Source organism: Artibeus jamaicensis, unplaced genomic scaffold, assembly GCF_021234435.1.
Source record: "Artibeus jamaicensis isolate MK-2021 breed Jamaican fruit bat unplaced genomic scaffold, CSHL_Jam_final scaffold_584, whole genome shotgun sequence".
In the NCBI taxonomy this organism is placed as follows: Eukaryota; Metazoa; Chordata; class Mammalia; order Chiroptera; family Phyllostomidae; genus Artibeus; species Artibeus jamaicensis.
In genome coordinates, this window is record NW_026522048.1 from 11,376,906 (window position 1) to 11,397,226 (window position 20,321).

At 36.9% G+C, this 20,321-nt stretch overlaps 1 protein-coding gene across 3 annotated transcripts in view; it reads right to left on the bottom strand.

Annotated features, from left to right (window-relative positions):
- The window catches only part of SYT1 (synaptotagmin 1), a 541,050-nt gene that overhangs the window by 128,800 nt on the left and 391,929 nt on the right, over positions 1–20,321 (bottom strand). For all 3 annotated transcript variants that reach the window (XM_053658804.1, XM_037162064.2, XM_053658803.1), the window contains 3 exons: positions 17,300–17,422; positions 13,518–13,685; positions 10,225–10,392 (listed from right to left, as the gene is read on the bottom strand). In XM_053658804.1, the coding sequence (XP_053514779.1) occupies positions 10,225–10,392; positions 13,518–13,685; positions 17,300–17,422 (459 nt within the window). The remainder of the gene's footprint in view (positions 1–10,224; positions 10,393–13,517; positions 13,686–17,299; positions 17,423–20,321) is intronic.

Sequence of the window (20,321 nt, forward strand, 5' to 3'; positions counted from 1 at the left end):
ATCTCTTTGTGGTCCATCTCAGGGAGAAAATACTTGCATGCTATTAGCAAGTTGGGGGGACATTTAATGTGAAGCAAAAAAAGTAAGCTGAGCAGTTTATTTGTTCTCTAGCTCTCATTCTAAAGAGATAAAGAGGAGAGTAAGGAAACAAGGTTAGCAGGAGACAGCAGTGTGAGAGGTCATTCTGGGTGAAGCGCATTGGCAGAGGATTCCTGTCAGTTTTCCCAAAAGCTTAGGTGCTATTCCACTCCCTTCAGGCCCTTGAAATCTGGAAAGGGTGGACAGTGGTCAGTGAAAGGCATATGCCTCGACCATCACGGGCCCTACAGTGAGAATAAAAACACTCCTGAAACTATTAAGTGGTATTGGAAACAGTGCGTTTCCCCCTAAACCCCAAGCCCTGCCCACAAAATAGGATTTCATTTGCCATCAGACAAACCTATGTTTCAAATATAATATTTTAGGTTGTAAAACTGTGCTACTATTAATAGCTATTTCCCACATGCGAATCCTAATCTTCTATTTTATACATTTTACAGTGCTAATTTCACAGATAATCACTATATGCCTTGAATAAATGAAGGAAATTTATGTTCTATTTAATGAAGTTTTTTTTTTTTAATGGAAAGCAAAATCACTCTGCCTTCATTAAATCCCTCAGTACTCATGAGTGAACAGCATGGTTGTGTTAATGAGTATCTTTGAATTTTAGGGCTTTGTATCCTGGGCAGAAATTTATCCTGAGTATTTGTGAAATATTATTATGAATAAATAAAAATGCCACAAGCAGTATTGCTTTTTTTGCTATGTTGCATATATTTTCTGTATGGTATATTTGAAAAAGAAAATATATATGTAGAGGTTAACCAGTTGTAGATTGTTAAAGAAAACTGACCAAATGTTAAGATTCCCACCCCAATCAAAAAAGAAAAGCCAAAAACTAAGAAAAATTAGTTTGCCTCAGCATTTTCTTTTTTTTCCTCTCTTAGTTTTTGCCCCTTTATTCCCCTCCACCCTGCTCAGCCCCTTCCACCGGAATTTCCCCCCTTTATTTCATGTCCGTGGGTCATACATATGTTCTTTGGCTTCTACATTCCTTATACCATTCTTAACCTCTCCCTGTCTATTTTGTACCTACCATTTATGCTTCTTATTCTCTGTACCTTTTCCACCTCCCACCCCCTCCCATTTCTCCACTGATAACCCTCCATGTGATCTCCATTTCTATGATTCTGTTCCTGTTCTAGTTGTTTATTTTAGGTTTGGTTGTTAATAACTTGCCATTTTACTGTTGATATTTTTTATCTTTTTCTTGGATAAATCCCTTTTATATTTCATATAATAAGGGCTTGGTAATGATGAACTCCTTTAACTTGACCTTATCTGGGAAGCACTTTATCTGCCCTTCCATTCTAAATGATAGCTTTGCTGGATAGAGCAATCTTGGATGTAGGTCCTTGCCTTTCATGACTTGGAATACCTCTTTCCAGCCCCTTCTTGTCTGTAAGGTCTCTTTTGGGAAATCAGTTGACAGTCTGATCGGCACTCCTTTGTAGGTAACCGTCTCCTTTTCTCTTGCTGCTTTTAAGATTCTCTCCTTGTCTTCAGTCTTGGGTAATGTAATTATGATGTGCCTTGGTGTGTTCTTCCTTGGGTCCAACTTCTTTGGAACTCTCTGAGCTTCCTGGATTTCATGGGAAATGAAATTTCCTTTGCCAGATTGGAGAACTCCTTTGTTATTTTTTGGAATAAATTTTCAATTTCTTGCTTTTCCTCTTCCCCTTATGGCACCCCTATGATTTGGATGTTGGAATGTTTAAAGGTGTCCTGGAGGTTCCCAAGACTCTCCTCATTTTTTTTTTTGAATTTTTGTTCCTGCATTGTGTTTTGGTTAAATGTTTGTTTCTTCCTTTTGGTTCACACCATTGATTTGAGTTATGGTTTCCTTCCAATCACTGTTGGTTCCCTGTATATTTTCCTTTATTTCATTTAGCATAGCCTTCATTTTTTCCTCTAATATGTGACCATATTCAATCAATTCTGTGAGCATCCTGATTACCACTGTTTTGAACTGTGCATCTAATAGGTTGGTTACCCCATTGCATAACTGTATTTTTTTCTGGAGTTTTGATCTGTTCTTTCATTTGGGCTATTTTTTGTCTCGGTGTGCCCTTAGTCTTTTTTCTTTTCTTTTCTTTTCTTTTCTTTTCTTTTCTCTTCTCTTCTCTTCTCTTCTCTTCTCTTCTCTTCTCTTCTCTTCTCTTCTTTTCTTTTTTCTCCTTCCTTCTTTCCTCCCTTTGCTGAAAGACTGAGAAACACTGCTTTTCAAGAAGATGTCATGATGAAATAGACTGTGGGCTTCAGACCTGTATTTGAATTTCAGCTCTGGCGTTGGTTGTATAAACTTGGACAAATTACTCAGACTTTCCTAAACTTCAGGTCTGTTTCCTCTCATTCTGTAAAGCAGATTTAACTATGAAAATTTTAAAGAATGTCATGAGAATTACTTTTGTTTGGTGCTCAGTGGACTCTCAGTAAATGGTAGCTTTTATTTGTGTTTATAACTCAGGTAGAAAAGCTAAGGGAAATTTTAATGAAAATGAAATTTGGAAACAAGGAAGCGGGGCTGGAAACACAGGCCTTTGGGTGGTCGCAGTTGTGAAGGGAAGGATATTACAGCAGATTAAGGTATGACAACAGGGAACAATAGAATGTTCATCAAGGGTCATTTGGAAAATGCCCAGGTCTCTCCTCTCACTTAATTCTTTCAATATGTTGCTTTTGGGGGAGTTCACAATAAAAAATAATAGGATATTAAGTTTTCATTTAGAAACTAATTGAAGTAAGAATTTGGTTTAATCCACTTGTGCCTGAAAAGTCTTTTTAACTAGAGAGGCAATCAAATTATAGTCCTAAACCCTAGCAGGAGTGTCCAATCTTCTAGTGTCTCTGGGCTGCACAAGAAGACGAGTCGTCTTGGGCTACACATTGAATACAGAAACAGGAACAAAAACTGATGGGCAGAAAAAGGTTTTAAATAAATTTACAGTTTTTTGTTGGGCTGCATTCATAGCCATCCTGGACCACATGCAGCCTGTGGGAGGCAGGTTGGACACCCCTAGAAGGATATTTTAGGAATAATTTAAAGTATTCCTTTTTCCTGTGATGTTCTTAGCAACCACATCATGAAGCAGACAGTACTTATTATGCATAACAATAGTTATAATTGATGATTAAAATTCCAGCCACTCAGAATCAAGTAAATTATAGTTATAGGCAAAGACATATCAAAAAAGTCAAAGGCAACTTCTATAATAGTTGAAAATCACTATGTTCCAGTTCTACAAAATGGACATATAAATCCTGAGATGCAAAAATATGTCATGGTCTTAATATATCTTAAAATAATTTAGTATTATTATATCTTATCTACTATATTATAAATCTGACCAGGTATGATAAACTTAGATTTTGTTCAGATATCTGAAATGTCCTTGTAATGGATTTCCTCTGGGTACATTTCCATGATGTAAGCAGAGACTTACATCACAGCTTTAACTAAATTTTAACTTTAAATAAAAGTTAAATTAAGCTAAGTCTCAAGCTTTCTGTGCATCACAAAAATAGGATGGAAGAAGGGTTACAGAGAGGAGATACTGAGGAACTCTTTATAATTAAAAAAAAGAAAAACTATCATATTCCTGACTGTCAACAAAAACAATAAGAATGATTTCGCTAAGCATCTATACTGCTTCTCTTTTTAAAGAAATAGACTGAAAAACCAAAAAGGTACTAAACCATTTTCATTATTTGGTGCTAAGATATTCTTACTCACAGGCTTTTGGAATGCTTGAGACTTCATTTGTAAAACAACACGATTACTATTATTAACATGAATTTTAAAAGGTATGTTTTGAAACATCTCTCCCAGGGTAACAATCACCTATTCTCATTCATTCGAATGGATTTTTGTCTGTTCTGTGCTTGCCTCTGTGATCAAGCTTGGTCTCTCGGTGAGAAAAGATAGACACAGGTCCCTGCCGAATGTGGCCTTCCTGGAATGTTGTGGATTGAAATCAGTATCTTTGTTGCATTTCTCTAATATGATAGATTGTGGATGACAAGGAAGGTTCTCACTTGTAGCCATGTTTAATGTTCCAACAGTTAACCTTTTGTAAGAATTTCCATTCAGGGTATTGATTTGTTGAATGCTTGTTCTTGGGGGGTGTGAGCTACCATTGACTGCTGAGTGCACTGAGAAATGGCATCAGTTCTTTCATGATCTTTGGACAAAGTAATGCTATGAGGAATAATGAGTTTAATTTATTTCAAAGAAGCATCAAGTGATAATTGACCATTGGAAGTTGAAAAACTTTTGCCATTTGATTGAATATGTATTCTCCAAATGTTTTTCTAATTAGGCTTAAAAATGTGAAAATTTCTTACAAAATTGATTTTCTATTAAGGTACAATAGTAGCTTCTCTTCCCTTCTGCTTGGATACTAATTAAATATGTCCCAACTGGTTTTAATTCAGCAATCAATTTTTTTCCATTTGCACTGGATTCTAGAATCTCATTTAAAAACCAGTCTTTAATGAATTCTACACAAAGCAGAAGTGATAGACATTCTCTCATGGAGACAAAACAGTACTGGTCAAGCTATGAGATAGACTTGCTAGGAAAAATTTTTTAAAAAGGACTCAAGCTGTATTCTGGTGGTATCTGTTCCTTATTTTTTTATTTATTTTTGAAATAGGAAGTACTACTGAAAGACATAGGAATAAAAAATAGGAACAAAATACCAAGATAGATACAAAATGCTAAAATTAAAAAAACTAAAAATAGGAACAAAATACTAAAAAAAGAACAAAATACTAAAGTAAAAGTAATGATATAAGAAGTAGTATTAGAAGGCTGGGATAAAAAATAGGGACCAAACACTAAATGCTTTGAAGAGCTACTTGACACTGGGGTACAGGACACAGTTTACAAAAGAAGAAAATGGAGTCATAGCTATTGATTGTAACATTTGAAGTAATGAAGTAAACATATTAAATAAATGAAGTACATGAGAAGTCTGAAGGTTGGTTTCAGGTTCAACTTGTGGGTGGCACAATGGAAGAACTATACGTACTGATTGCAAAGAATGATTTCTGAGGCCCTAAACTGAGAAGGACAATATTAAGAAAACAATTTTATATGTAACTGTCTCTCAGCTACCTGAAAGGTCAAATTCCACATTTGTCTGTTGAGAGGTGGGGAGGTAGAAGCAGAGAAAGTGGTCAGTCAAGCAACATAAAAATGGCAAGTGAGCCCAAGCCAGTGAGGTGGCTTTGATTAGTTGTATACAGAAAGGTGATTGAGTCAGAATGAAAACCTCAGCAGAGCTGTGTAGTTTTCTGCATACAGGTCTTTTACCTCCTTAGTTAGGTTTATTCCCAGATATTTTATTTTTTGTTTTTGCTATACGAATGGGATTTTTTCCTTGATTTCTGCTTCTGCTGATTCATTGTTGGTGTACAAAATGCCTTTGATTTCCGGATATTGACTTTGTAACCCGCTGTTTAGCCAAATTCATTAGTTCGAGCAGTTTTTGGATAGAGTCTATAGGATTTTCCATGTACACTATCATGTCACCTGCAAACAGTGACAGTTTTGCTTCCTCCTTTCCTATTTGGATGCCTTTTATTTCCTTTTTTTGCCTGATCGCTGTTAAAAAGACAACCAACTGTATGGGAAAACATATTGCCGATGATACCTCAGACAAAGGTTTAATCTCCAAAATATACAAAGAACTTACATGACTCCACTCTAAGAAGACAACCAACCCAATTAAAGAATGGGAAAAGGACTTGAACAGACACCTCTCCAAGGAGGACATACAGAATATCCAGAGACACATGAAGAGATGCTCAATATCATTAGCTATCAGAGAGATGCAAATTAAAACCACAATGAGATACCACTTTACACCAGTCAGGATGACTATCATAAACAAAGCAACAAACAACAAATGTTGGAGAGGGTGTGGGGACCTTAGTTCACTGTTGGTGGGATTGCAGACTGGTACAAGCATTATGGAAAACAGTATGGAATTTTCTCAGAAAAATAAAAATCAACCTGCCTTTTGACCTAGCAATTCCACCGCTAGGATTATATCCTAAGAATCCTAAAACATCAATTTCAAAGAACCTGTGCACCACAATGTTCATAGCAGCACAATTTACAATAGCCAAGAGTTGGAAGCAACCTAGGTGCCCGTCAGTAAATGAATGGATCAAAAAATTGTGGTACATATACACAATGGAATTCTATGCTGCAGAGAGAAAGAAGGAGCTCCTACCCTTTGCCACAACATGGATGGAACTGGAAAGCATTATGCAGGGGTTGAAAGAGAAATACCATATGATCTCACCTTTAACAGGAAGCTAAACAACAAAATAAACAAGCAAGCAGAAAAAAAAAACCAAAGACACTGAAATAGAGAACAAGGGGACAGTGACCAGAGGGGAGAGGGAAGGGAATTTAAGGGGAAAAGGGGGGAGGGATTTGGAGGAACAAATAGGAAGGACACAGAGACGAGAACTAAGGGGGGAGGAAATGGGAGGGAGGTGGGGAGCATGGGGTGGGAGGGGACTGGGATGAGATAAATAAACAAAAAAACTGTACTTGAAAAATAACTAAAAAAAAACCCTCAGCAGAGATGTTTTCACCAGGGTTAGAATCTGGCAGCGGGAGCTGTGTGCTTGTTGGTACCCTTCCGGCACAGCTTATCTCTTCAGTACCCTGTTTTACAGGTATGCTTAGTCACTTTCAGAAAAGGCTCCCTCCTGTCTTTTTCTAAATTGCTTGCACGTTTAAGTGATCATTAAAATGATACACAGTTCTTTCACCTACATAATTGCTTCATCATCTTATGAATTTCATATTTTTCAGCTTTCTGGCAACAGAACCCTAACCCATTCTCTTACAATGACAGGGTTGGAGCACAGTGCATTGGATTTAACCAGTTTAAGTCCAAGTTTCTACCTGAGTAGACTATCATAGTGGCTCAGTTTCTAAATTCCAAAGCTGTTTCTTGAATTCTTGACATTAAAAATAAAATTTAGCACAGTTAGAAGAAAACCAAAATCATGAACAGAATTATACATGTAAAATAAAAAATAATTTCTTTAAAATCATGAGAACTAAAGTCAATCTAAGACTTTATTCACACAATTATGATTTTCTACAGTTAATGGTAGTATGGAAAGGTAGAGCACATATCAGTGAGCATAAGTATTCTTTCACTGTAAAATGTGATTGGAACCCTCACTGGTGTGACTCCATTGTTTGGAGCATCAACCCATAAACTAAGAGGTCGTGGGTTTGATTCCCAGTCAGGGCACTTGCCTGGGTTGTGGGTTTTGTCCCTTGTTGGGATGAGTGTGATAGGCAACCGATCAATATTTCTCCCTCACATCGATGATTCTCTTCCTCTCTCTCTCTCCCCCTTCCCCTCTCTCTAAAATCAATAAGCATGCTCTCAGGTAAGGAACTCCCCCGCCTGCAAATCCTACTTCACTTATTACGAGAAAGTTTATACCTGGCCTGAGTCATCCAAAGATACTTTGTAACCTAGACATCTATTTCATGAAGTTTTCTCAAACATGATAAAAGGAAATAATCACTCAGCTGAAAACCAAAAATTACTATTCCCAAGTAGATTGCAAAGAGGAACACTCCAGCATTTAAAAGTGTGATTGTAGAATTATTTCCCATTAAAAACTTAGACATTCAGTAAGCACAAAGGTGATAAAAAGAACAGAGATGTAGATACAGATACATAAAGGGAAAATGGGAGATGAATAGGGAGATGAGAAAACAGAACAGTAAGCTTGGTAAAGGAGGAAGAGAAAGAGAACTCTTGTTATATACTAGAACATAATACTCTAGTCCACCTAATCTGTAAAATAAGGGGTAGATAATTTTAGGCCACTTTCTAGACTTAAAAAAATCGAATTTTAGAGGGCTAAACTGACTTATCCAATGTCTCTGAGCTAGTAAATGGATTGGTCATGATCGAAAGCTGGGAGTGTTTGTTTTTAGTTTTCAAATTTTATTATTTTTAATCCTTACCTGAGGATGTTTTTTCATTGCTTTTAGAGAAAGAGAGGGGAGGAGAGGGAGAGAGAGACAGACATTGATTGGTTGCCTTTTCTTATACACCCATACTGGGGATTGAACCCACAACCTGGGTATGTACCCTGACTGGGAATCAAACCCACAATGCTTTGGTCTATGGGATGATGCTCCAACCAACACTGGCCAGGGCAGGAGTGTTCATTTTTAAAGACAGAACTTTTTCCAGAAACCAGCCTAGCTGGCAAAAAGCAAGGCACAGATTGGAGTGAGAGAGGAAAATGAACCACATTAAATTCCACGCAACAGAAGCAGTGTTGACCCTTTCTACTTTTTTTGTGATTTCTTTTGGCAATCAGCCTAAACTTCTAGGTTCTAGAATCCAACCAAACCTGTCAGCTTAGTGTCAAGCCTCAAACTCTGCCCGTGTTCAAAGAATTTTTGAACGAAGAAGACTGTTGGATGGCGTACACCCCCTTCACGCAGGAACCTGGCGGGTGTGATGCTGGCATTCCAGGCCACTTGGTAGTTACTAGGTGGAGGTCAGTAGTACGGACCATGCAGGCTGGCTGTTGGGCCGTGTGAAGCGCAAGTGGGTCATATTCTGATATTCAGTGAAGCCTACCAAAAACTAGTCAATTAATAAATATCAATTAGTTAATAAATATTTGTTGAGGTCCCACTTTATATCAACTCCTTCTGCCCCTCCTCTCCCCTCCCCTCCCTGACAAGCTGCTAGGAAGTTACAGAGCCAAACATTTCAGGAAAATATAAATGCTCAATGAAACAGCTTACTGCTTTGTTAAACAATTAGAAATATTATGATCGAGTGATTGCATGTTTTTCTTTTCATACAGATGCTTGACTTAAAGTTGATATTAGTTCACTCCTAGGGAAGAACTGCTTATCAAAATCACAAGGTTTAAAAACTTCATATTATCTTTGGGTTGTTCTAGAAACTCCACAATAGGCTAAATCTATGTCAATATCCCAGAATCTAATTTTGGCTAACTTGTTTGGTTAAGTTATGTATATTTCCTTCACAAAAAGAAAGCAGAGCTTAACTCCAGTAATTTTGATTCCTTTTGTACAACCAAGTAACTTTAGAGCACTAATAAAATTCAGTTTCAGCATAGCAATCACAACTATGTTCTAAAAGCTCATGTCATTATAGCAGCCACAGAAAACCTTAGGCTGAGAGGATTCCCAGTTAATGGGCTTGGCTGTGTCTCAGAAGGCTTGGGCCACTCCCTCACCCCCCTGCTGGCCCCGAAGGGACCACATCTACGGAACCCTAGGAATCTTAAAAGGCTGCACAAAGCATTGCTTTAAGAGTTCAGAGAAGCTAAGAGTTGTTTGTTTTTCTGGTATTGGCCTATTGAGACATTCTCACAGAAAAAGGCTAGTGCCAGGCAGGCATAGCATAATCAAATAGAATTAATTATTACAGTTTCAATGCACTAAGGATATTGAACTTCCCTTTTTAAATCACAGAAAAATCCTGGGTTAAATTATTCAAACTGGGAGAAAACAATGTGAAGACTACTATAAAAATGTGACTCATTTAAAAAATGGATTTAATATCAGCCCTTGTGAGCTGTATTTGATGTTTCACACATCATGCTCTGATATCTTCAGGAGAAACAGTGAACTGTGTGCTGTACAGAAATAATCAAGAAAAAGGTACCATCTTCTATTTAATAGCATAATCTATGTAGAAATACAGAATGATTGTGGCAAAATACAAGTAATAGGATATTTTACTGTATTTAAAGAATTAGGTGTGTGAATGGCATTTCGTAAGCTTTTAGAAATGTGTGTGTGTGTGTGTGTGTGTGTGTTTGTGTTTGTGTTTGTGTGTGTCTCTTCAGGGAGCTGTCCATAGACCTTGTACACGAACTCTTCTCTTTTCTCTCAAATCACACCCAGAAGACCTGGATGCTTTTTAATGAGGTTATGCAGTCTCTTGACCCTATTTGGCCAGCTGTCAGCAGCTGGGCACCTGCATCACTCTTTGGAAAGAGCATCTCTCAGTAGGCTGTTATGTGAGTAGAACTGATGAGTACACTGTGTCCCATTAGGAATGCTGTTGTTTATCTTACCTCTTCCTTCTCCGCACTTTGCAGATCGCGCCACTCCTCAGTTACGTGACCGAAATCCACTGTGTTCATGGGGACTTTAAATTCCCCGATGATGTCATGCTTGGAGAAACGATCAAAATCATACACAGCCATGACCAGGGTTTTGCCTCCCAATTCCGAGTACGGCACCTAAATGAAAAGAGATGAGAATAAAAGTGTGGTCACAAAAATGCTTAGAACGTGTTAATTGTTTACAGTATTTAATTTTAATATTTATGTTGGATAAACAGATCAGAAAGATGATTGTGCTTTTGATATTTTCTCAGATTGGGTCATTTGACTAACTGCTTTTGGCTTAAATGACTTGGGAGAAAATGGGGACTTCCCTTCGTAATTTATCACTTGATCCCAAGGTTCTGGAAGCTGTTAGCATTATTTGTAATGGATCCTACTAGGAGATATGCTATAAACACTCCAAGAGCCATACCAGAATAAACCAAGCCAATTGGCTTGACAAAACAAAACAAAATAAGTTTTTCTTGGAGACTATGTCATTGTTGCTGTTTGTTCCATTGTCAGGATGTGGCTTCTTCCTCAGGGGTAGATGACTTTCAAGCCTCTTGGATGCCATATTTTAATGCAGCAGTAACTTATTAAAAGCTATTCTAGCAGTCTGAAAGGGTTTAAATTAAATTCACAGGATGCCTCGCCTACTCCCTAAAATAATTTACTGATTGACAAGAGATGACTAGAAAATTGATGTTTTGAATTTCAGGGACACATTATAATCTAGATCTTGAAGTTCCTTCTTAGGTGTAACACTCTTTAGGACGAGTGGTGGCAAAAGGCCGAGAACTGATGAATTCTCCAGCTGTTCAAATGTGTCTGGGACAGATGCTATGGGTTGAAAGGTTTATTAGTGACATTTTTAATATTCAGAGAAAGCTGTGAAATCCAAGTGAGCTACACTTCAGTAACTAGATAGAAATGCCTAAATAAGAAATTGTTTAGATTTATATTAAAGGTTTGATCAATTTTCATACTTTCTATTATTGTATCAGTGTAAATTGTTCTCTTATGCTTGAGCAAACATTTCACAATTAACTATATATTAAGAAGGAAAGAAGGAAGATTATTTGATCATATATGCATAAGAAATTTTAGTTTTTCTAAAAATTCTTTATTTTCTGTCATTCATTATCTATTTGGAATCTGATTAAAATACTACAGTTAAGACCTCATCATGATGCTTTTTCCATTTTAGAAGGGGAAAAAAACCCTTTCAAAGAGTTAAATTTCAAAGGAAGAAATAAGAAATTTCAGAGTAGGGACAAACTCTTGACATTTTCATCTGATTTGTGAAATCTATTTAGATTTGCTTTGTGATTGTACTGATGGAGCAGCGGGCCAAAGCCCGGACTTAGGGCCAAAGGGGGCTGGGCCTGGGTTTCCCCACTTTTCAGCTGAAGGGACTGAGGCAAGTCCCTCGGCTTTTTCACCTATTAAACAGTGATAATAACACTGCCTAAATCACAGGGCTGCAGAGGCTGAATGAATATGTATGTTGTTTAGCACACTGTTGGCACACATAGGCACCTACCATTTATTGCTCGAATGATGAGTTAGCTACTTCAGGGGGGAATTGAGGGGGAAAGAAGCAGCATTTAGTTTGGGGCACGTGGAGTTCCTGTCAAGTGGTATGAACTCACGTTTTAAAGCCTATTCTCTTCAAACTCTGTTCTTCTATTTCTGTATCGTACCACCTATTGGCATTTCAGGATGCATCATCTATGATGCCTAATGGGTAAATTAACCAATTCTTTAGACACAGTGGCATATTTCTTGAGTGTATCAAAATACATTGTACTTTGGATGGATCTTCATTTGGTCAACCTTCTTGAAATAAAATGGAACCTGATAAAAATTTTATAGGTAATTTTAAAAGTTCAATAATTATACTTCTTGACATCAGAGAAATTACTAATAAAAATATTAGCAATATATATTTTTAAAGAAATAACATACAGGTCACTCAAAACAATAACAGAGCCCCCCCCCAATATTATTTCAAATAATGTAAGAATTTGCTTACTAAATTGTGGTTAAAAATAATTAACCTAAATTCAGATTCATACATCAAATAAAATGATTGTAAATATAATTTGCAATATTTTGGTTTTATTTTCATTTTATGTTCTGTGGTATGTTGACCATAGTGATTCACTCTTCATAAGTTAAGATTTCCAGAATGTTTTTACCACCACTGTACATTAACTATTCTCAGAATAGAAAACTAGATTTTTAATAGGATTATTTACACTGGGGACTTCTGTCTTAAAAACTCAAAAGTTTCAAAGCAATAAGACACTGCTCTTCTATAAAGTTGGGAACAAAGCTCTAAACAATGACTCATGGCCTCAGCCTCACCCATTTCTTTCACACCAGAACGTTGGCTAACATGAGACACACCCTTTCTCTAAGGCTGGCTGAGCAAAAGGTGATGCTGAGTCAGCCTGCTGGCATGGTCACATCTCGTTTTTCAGAAATGTATTGTTGTAGGTAATGCATTAAAAATTTTTCACATATTAATGTACCCATGAAAGAACTATTTTTATGCATGACTTGTAGACAAGAGCTATAGAACTTGGGTATGCCCCCTTCCCGGGCCTGAAGGATGCATTTTCCTGCCGAGTTAGTATATAGCCAGAATGCCTCTGTCATTGTTTGCCAACTGAGGGGTCTCAGCAAGATGGAGAATACCAGGGAAGAGCCTGGAGTAAAGGAAAAATGCTGTAAATGCATAAAAACAGTATGTTTCCCTTCTGTGTAGTGATAGGGTAAGAAGAAGGGTTTCAGAGGGCTCAGCTAGCCCCTGTGCACACAGGAGTTTGCAATGAGAATGACATTGCTCTGTACCATGTAAACACTGGGCATGGCTTACCTCATTCTGTGGCTGCAACAGGAGCTTTTAAACTTTAAAAAATTCACAATGTGATTTTATAGAGGGAAAAATACTCAAGCCTGTTGGCACACATTTGAAGCCAACCTCATTTTTTAGATGTGAATATGACATCTTAGTCAAATTCCAGTCTGTATTGTGTTCTGAAATGGCCAAGCTGAATCCTGACGTTGGCTAAACCTAAATGCAATGTGAAATCCTCCATGGAGAGAAAATAAGAATTTTAAATATTCTGATTAGAATCATTTTGATCTCTGAACAAGCAGTCATGTGGCATCTATGTATGTGTCAGGATGGGCTCAGTCTTTCATCGGAAATAATGGAGGAAAAATTCTTAGTAAGCATAAAACAATACCTTGAAAGTGAATTGCTCATTGAAGACAGGATTGAGGGTCTTTCGGTGGACTTTTGTCTCAAATTTCTTCTTCTTATCAGGCAGCAGGAACACTTTCACATAGGGATCAGATGTGCCCCCCATGTCCAGGGCGGGCAGCTCGGCTGCCTGGATGATCCCCACCAGCAGCTGAAATAAACAACAGAATACGGCAAACACAAACGTTGGTGGATACTCTGGAAAAGATTTATTTGTTCACATTGCTGCACATTGTGATTTCTCCCTCTTCCTCTTTGCTTTGAATAAACACTATTTTTCTCTTGTGAATCTGAACACAGAAGGCAAATGAAGTGAGCTATATAGACTCCAGAAACCCAATTATGACAGATGCAGGCTCTAGGAAGCCTGATTTTAAGCACATAAGAGGCTTTCAAAAGGTTGCTGATTACAGTTAACTATAGAATTCATATCTGCAAATGAGTTGCAATCAAATAACTTTCCAGTTGCTAAAAGCCCTTGTGCATTATTTTCCTTGCTAGGGCGTGATTTGTAAGTGGAAATAAATCGTTGAACAATCACAAGTGTATAATTATAAACTAGGAAATTTTTATTCTACACTAAAGCCTCAGACCAACTAAATAGAAATTCTTAGAAATTAGGTACCATTTTGAGATAATAATATCTTCAAGTTTTTATCATATTTGACTTTTACTTGTGTGCTGACTACTTTTGCTTTAAATGACAGTAAAGTGATCTTTATATATTAAATTCTGTGTTTAAATTTAAGACATAGAGTCAAGGAAGTATAATTTCAGCCTCATGTAAAGGAAGGAAATACTAGAGAGATGGTTTTTGCTGTTAAGTGTGATGAAGTTTCTGTTGTTTTTTTTCCCCCAACACAGCAGAAAGATAGGCATTTTCAAGTCTCTTTTCTGAGTGACATACAGCTCTGTCTTGTTGTGAACAAGAGCATGGGCTGGCATTTTAAATTATTTTTGTAAAGAAACAAAAGCTGTGAGTAGACTATCCTAGATGCTCTGCCGCCAGACCATTGTGTCAACAGGCTGCTCTAGATCCGTATGAGAAACAAAAGTAGATGCCCTTGTTGTTGCTTGAGGTGTATGCTATTCAGTAAATGCAGTCACACCATAGCTTTTAACACCAGATCCTGAAAGCTTGGGTTTGAGACGTCTTAGCCAACATAGTGGAAAAGCAATTCACTGTCCCCTCGCCCCCACAAAATAAAAAGGTCACAGCTGTTTTCCGCCAAAGTGACTCACCATGTTTGTGAGTACAGTTTGGTTGGTTGACTCAGTTTTTAAGCTGGATTAATACCCTGTGTGATTATGTTTTCATTTTAAAGCTTCAATATCTACGTGATATCATCATACAACAAAAGCAATGAAAATGCTGGATTGTAGGCATACAAAACAGAGATTATCAAAGAATAGCTAAAATAGGCATTAGATAATAAAGACATACTTAGTGAATCAAACAGTTTGTCTCTCGGTAGGCTAAATTGGTTTTTAGTGTCTGCCTTTAGATTGCATGTGAATAAGCAAGATTTTATTTTCTCTTCACTTGCAAAAACTTTTTTTCTTCTGGGGAAGGAAATCTCTGGAAATATACCTAAAGACTTTAAAACCAGATCATGTATATTTGAATGATTTTTGGATATTTGTATATAAGGGGTGGAATTCCTTCTTCCAAGACCACTCTGACTTAACTGTTTGATAGAGAAGCATCACATTCCCCTCATGAAAGCATCTGTGAATACTTCAGGGTTGTCTTTTAATTTCGCTCACAGACCTGTATATTTGATTAAAGCCTTATCTGGAAAGGTCCTCAGACTTCATCTTCCATGACTCAAAGGAATCATTTTGTAAATCATGTAAGTTGAGACCATTTGGAAAATCATTGCAAATTTTTAATATTATTGATATTAAAAGTTTCATCTGGTAAGCTCTTCTAGATCATTAGAATAAAATGCCTGCTTAAATTTGATGTTTACTAGAAAAGGAGCAGTAAATACACTCATATTTCAGTGAAAAAAATCAGTGCTATTACTTTCTTAAAAATACTATTTTATTAAAAAATACTATTTTATAAAAGAGTTCTAGTACTCAAAGGCAACTTAGAACTTTCAAAATTATGACTGACCAGAATGAGATAACACCAGATTTCTACTGAGAAGTATGAAAGTAAAATAAACTAGTAGAAAAATATAGGATACATATAAAAAGCAGGTCAAATTTCTAGAAAACATGGTATATGTCAAGATAATATAACTTGACCTTGACCTTCCTGAGGATATTAAAAAAGTTTTGCTTTTAACTAAGTCCTGATGATCAAATTTTGGATTAAGTGATAGAAATGACCTCAAATGCTCCAGTTAATTAACTATAAAAAGTATACCTACAAATCAGTATAAATCCATACCTGTAACCAACACACAGCTTTCTACAATGTATTATGAAATAACTAGCCAGGACTGTAATGAAGGTGAATGAGTAAAATTATTTTTAATATGATAAAATATATCAACACGTTCTTCATGAGACGTCCTCTGGAGACTCCAGAGAACGGAGCCAGGGTCTGAGCTGTCAGTCTCCAAAGGAAGCCTGGTGTCCGTATGACCATGCGACCCTGCGACCCTGGGACCATGCAGGGCTCTCACGGCTCTCCTGCCTTCTGATGGCAGTTGTCAAAGAGGAACCTTGGGGTTTGACTTACGTGTTCCATTCCTCATCAAACTGGAAATAATTAACACAGGCTGCATTAGCAGTAACTGTATTTACTTCACACTTATCAGTTCTCCCTCTCCCAAAACGATGAGCAGAGGCAAACAAACTGGAGTTCGACAACTCCCCTCTTTAGAGAAGGGCCATGTCCTAAGGGTTCATGAGAGTCAGATTTCTAACTCAGCCGCTTCCACTGATTCTCAACTAACTTTTTAATTCCTTGAACAATTCAGTAGATAAGGAGTATATTCATCAATGTCCTAGAATCTTTTTATGTGGAGGGGTTTCTAACAGCTGTGTGTGTGTGTGTGTGTGTGTGTGTGTGTGTGTGCGTACATGTGCTATCTCTATAAGGGCAGGCAATAATGGGGAACTGATATTGTTAATCTAGTTGGCACTTCATGGTTATTTGAGAAACTGAAGCAGAAATGCCTGTTTTGTTACCTCTTTTAGTGTTTTGGTACTTTTTTGGCAGCAGTCATAGGTACTAGAAATGAAGTTTTCTGGTCTTTCGGCTCTTTTAGAACTGCTATCATTAGCATCAGGAATTCGACCTTATTATCATGATATTATATAAGGCATTCCTACCTTCGAAATTCATGGACTACAATTTTCCATCTTTGATTCCTTATCAAACTGTTACATTACATTTCAAAACTTTGGCTTGCATGATGGCGTTACTCAAAGGCCCCTCACACTGTTTGGATCTAATCCATGCAGTGCAAGGAGAATTATTGCAGCTCCGGCTGAGGGTGGGTGCAGCCAGGCTGGCTGGGAGCTCTCAGAATCAGTCTGACTGCTTCAGGTTAATTTGTATTCTGCCCGCCTATTGTAAGTGCTATAAGTTAGATGTAATCGGTTGAATACTGTGAATTCCAATTACCAGAAGTTAAATTAGCAAGTAGGAGACTGCCTGTACTTAGAAATTATTTCATCAATAGCTTTGATAATTGCATTTTCCCCTTGCAGCCAACGAAATGTTTTAAGAAGTATCATGCTTCAATTTCTACTTGGTAATTTCAGAAAACGTAATGGAATTAGAAAACATTTTCCCCCTCAGACCTGGTTGTTCTGGAAATCATAATCCAGTGAATATTGAAGCTTTCCCAGTTTCTCCTCTTCTTTGGGTTCTTCTTTTTCTTCCCCATCAGTCAATCCAGTTTCAGCATCATCATCCTTAAGGGCCTGTGATTAGGGAAATAGATCATATGTGAATTCAAGTGCATTTGCATCAAAATCCGAATTAAACTGGGCCTGTGGTTATACTTCCAAGCTGTCAGAAGCAAGCACTAAGATGCTGGAAATCTCAGTTGGTCTGACACACATTCACATTTGCTGCTTACATATTTTTTAAAATTCCATTTATGCACGGAATTTTTCCCCCAATCAGCAAGCAACATGGAAGCAATGGAAAAAGCCCCTAAGAATATTGCAAGCAAAAAATGTAAAGTTGTTGCAGAGAAGATGTCAGTTTGGCATTATATTTGACTCTGCTGAAACTGCTCATTTCAGAGGTATGATAAACATGCTATTAACCAGGCCAGGATTCACATTCACGCAGGTTAAAGCGAGTTGAGCTGACCATCATGTAAAACACCATCGTTACATGCAGCGAGGTAATTCATGTGAAATGTGTGGCCTTTCCTTGCCTTGTTTCCTATGAAAAAATAGTTGAGTAAGTGATTCTCAGAAAGTTTTAATTCCCTATGTTTCACATCTACATTTATAATGGTCATGGAAAAAGAGAAAAAAACATGCTACCAGCAAATGCATGTTTAGAGAGAAATCGACTCCATTTTCAGTTTACGTTTACCATTTTATTTTCATAACAGCTCCACAGAAAGCTAGGCTGAATTAAATTGATTTTATGGGTCCATTTGATACCAAAAAAATAAAAGGAGTTATATTTGCAATTTTGTCAAACTGATACTGCTATAAAAATTTATTTTGCATTAATGAACAAAAATAATGGGGTTGAACTCACAAAGCTCAGTTTGTATCAGTTGAATATTTTTATAACCTAAAACTTAAGTGTAATATAAATTGAAATACTAGAAAGCTCATTATTTCATAAAATACATTCAAATGCTCCTCTTAAAAAATAAAAATATAGAATATATTTTTTCAGTAAGTACTGAAATTTTGCTAAATAACCAAACATAAAGATTATAAAAAGTGAAAGTTTGTTTCTGGAGATGTGCATTCTTATTCCCTGTAAGGATTTAAAAAAAGAATTAGAAATAAATGCATAATTCTTATTGTTCATTAAAAATGGTAGTGTTACATATCCCTAACCACTAGAGAGGTTAACAAAAATTTTAAATCTTACACTAACCACATTTGTTTTTTTTTCTTCTGGAGACTGCCAGGATGTAGCCTTTGCTAATTTTTCTTTGTGTTGTTTGCCTCTTCTTGGTTTGCAGAGGCTGTGTTATTTTAATGATTTCAACCTTTCTGTTGTATATAGGGAATATTTTCTCCTAGTTTTGGGTTCTAGTGTTTTCATGGCTGTGTGTGTGTTACTGTAGAACCTCACAGAAATCAAGTTACGACACGTAGATGGGAGACTGCTTTATATCTCTGACAAAGTAAGGGAATCTTCACTCTCCTCAGCAGTCAAATTAAATCTGAGCATTCTTATAGAACTTGAATGCAAGAAGCATAACCAGGCTTCAGAAAGGCACCAGAATCATCAGACTACCCAAGCTTTTCCACTACTCCCACTTCCCAGACCACACGGTATTTTTTCTCTGCTGAGAGAAGACTTTTCTGTTTACTTATCCATGAACACAGAGACCCTGGATGATGCTTCAAAACGACACCCTCAGTTCCTTAATTGACAAAGTTTTCCAATTTGGCTCTACCCCGGGAACTCCAATATAATCCCCCCAAACTGAGGTGTTTTGGCACCGTATTGGCATAGTTTATTTGGGTGGGAAGATCAGACAAACAGAGAGTTGCACTGTAGTCAGAGATGCTTCCCTTTTGTGGTCCTTGAAAATTTTCAGGAGTCTACAAAGAGTAGGGAAAATTAAAAATTGCCATCCATGTATCAGTGGAGAAACTTTTAAAAATCTGGTGAGCCATATACTATTTAATGTGGAAACTTTAAATTATACTTGGATGTTTCCTTGAATAGTAAACTGTTGATTTACTGATAGCCAAAGGTAAGAAACAATGTAATGATTTAAAAATTTATATTAACCTTTTAACTTGGGGGAGGGGTCACTAAAGGGAATATGGTGGTAAAGTAACAAGAAGAGACAATTGGGTTTAATTATAGGGCTTGAGGCTGTGGAATCACATTGCCCTTTCAACACCTTAGCTGTGTGCAAGTCTTTAACTGTCAAAGAAGATGTGCTGAGAAAATTTTAACCTAGGTAATTTGCCTCCCTGTAAATTTTTAAAATAATAATAGCAAATGAATGCATTGTTCTGTCTGAAAAAATCTGCACATTACTCCACCATAATAAAAAAATTTCATGGATTAAAATAGTTTTTCAAAATGCTCAGAACTGACAATTTACATATCATGTTTCAGCCCAGTGCAATTTGAAATAGCTGAGATATTAAATCTCTTTCTCCCTAAGTGGGCTTGCCCTAATAAAAGGTGCAGGACCATCTCTTCAATTATTCTGCATGAAATAGGTCTAAATTTTTGATAATTTCTCAGTGCCACTGTTCATCACTGAAGTGATTAAGTCTATTCTTGTCCCAAAGGCTGAGTTTAACCAAGACATTTTCTGTACTATCACATTAAATTCAGGCCTATTAAATCAGTAGCCATTATAATATCTCGAGAGTAATACTTCCTCCCACAAAGGAACAAAATGCAGAGGAAAAGCTTGTAAACCCAGCGGCTCTGAGAGTTTGATAAATTGCTGTAGAAAAGCTGTGTTGGGAACATTGACCTTGTTTTAAATTTCAAAGATTTAGTGCACATGCTTCTGGTTTGCTTCCACATTCAAAAGGTGCTTAGTTCACAGCCACTGAAAGGAGCACTGGCTCATTCTCAGTTAAATGGTCTGGGTTTGCATTTGATAAGGCACAGGAAAAAGCCAGCAACAAAGGGCTGCATTTCCTT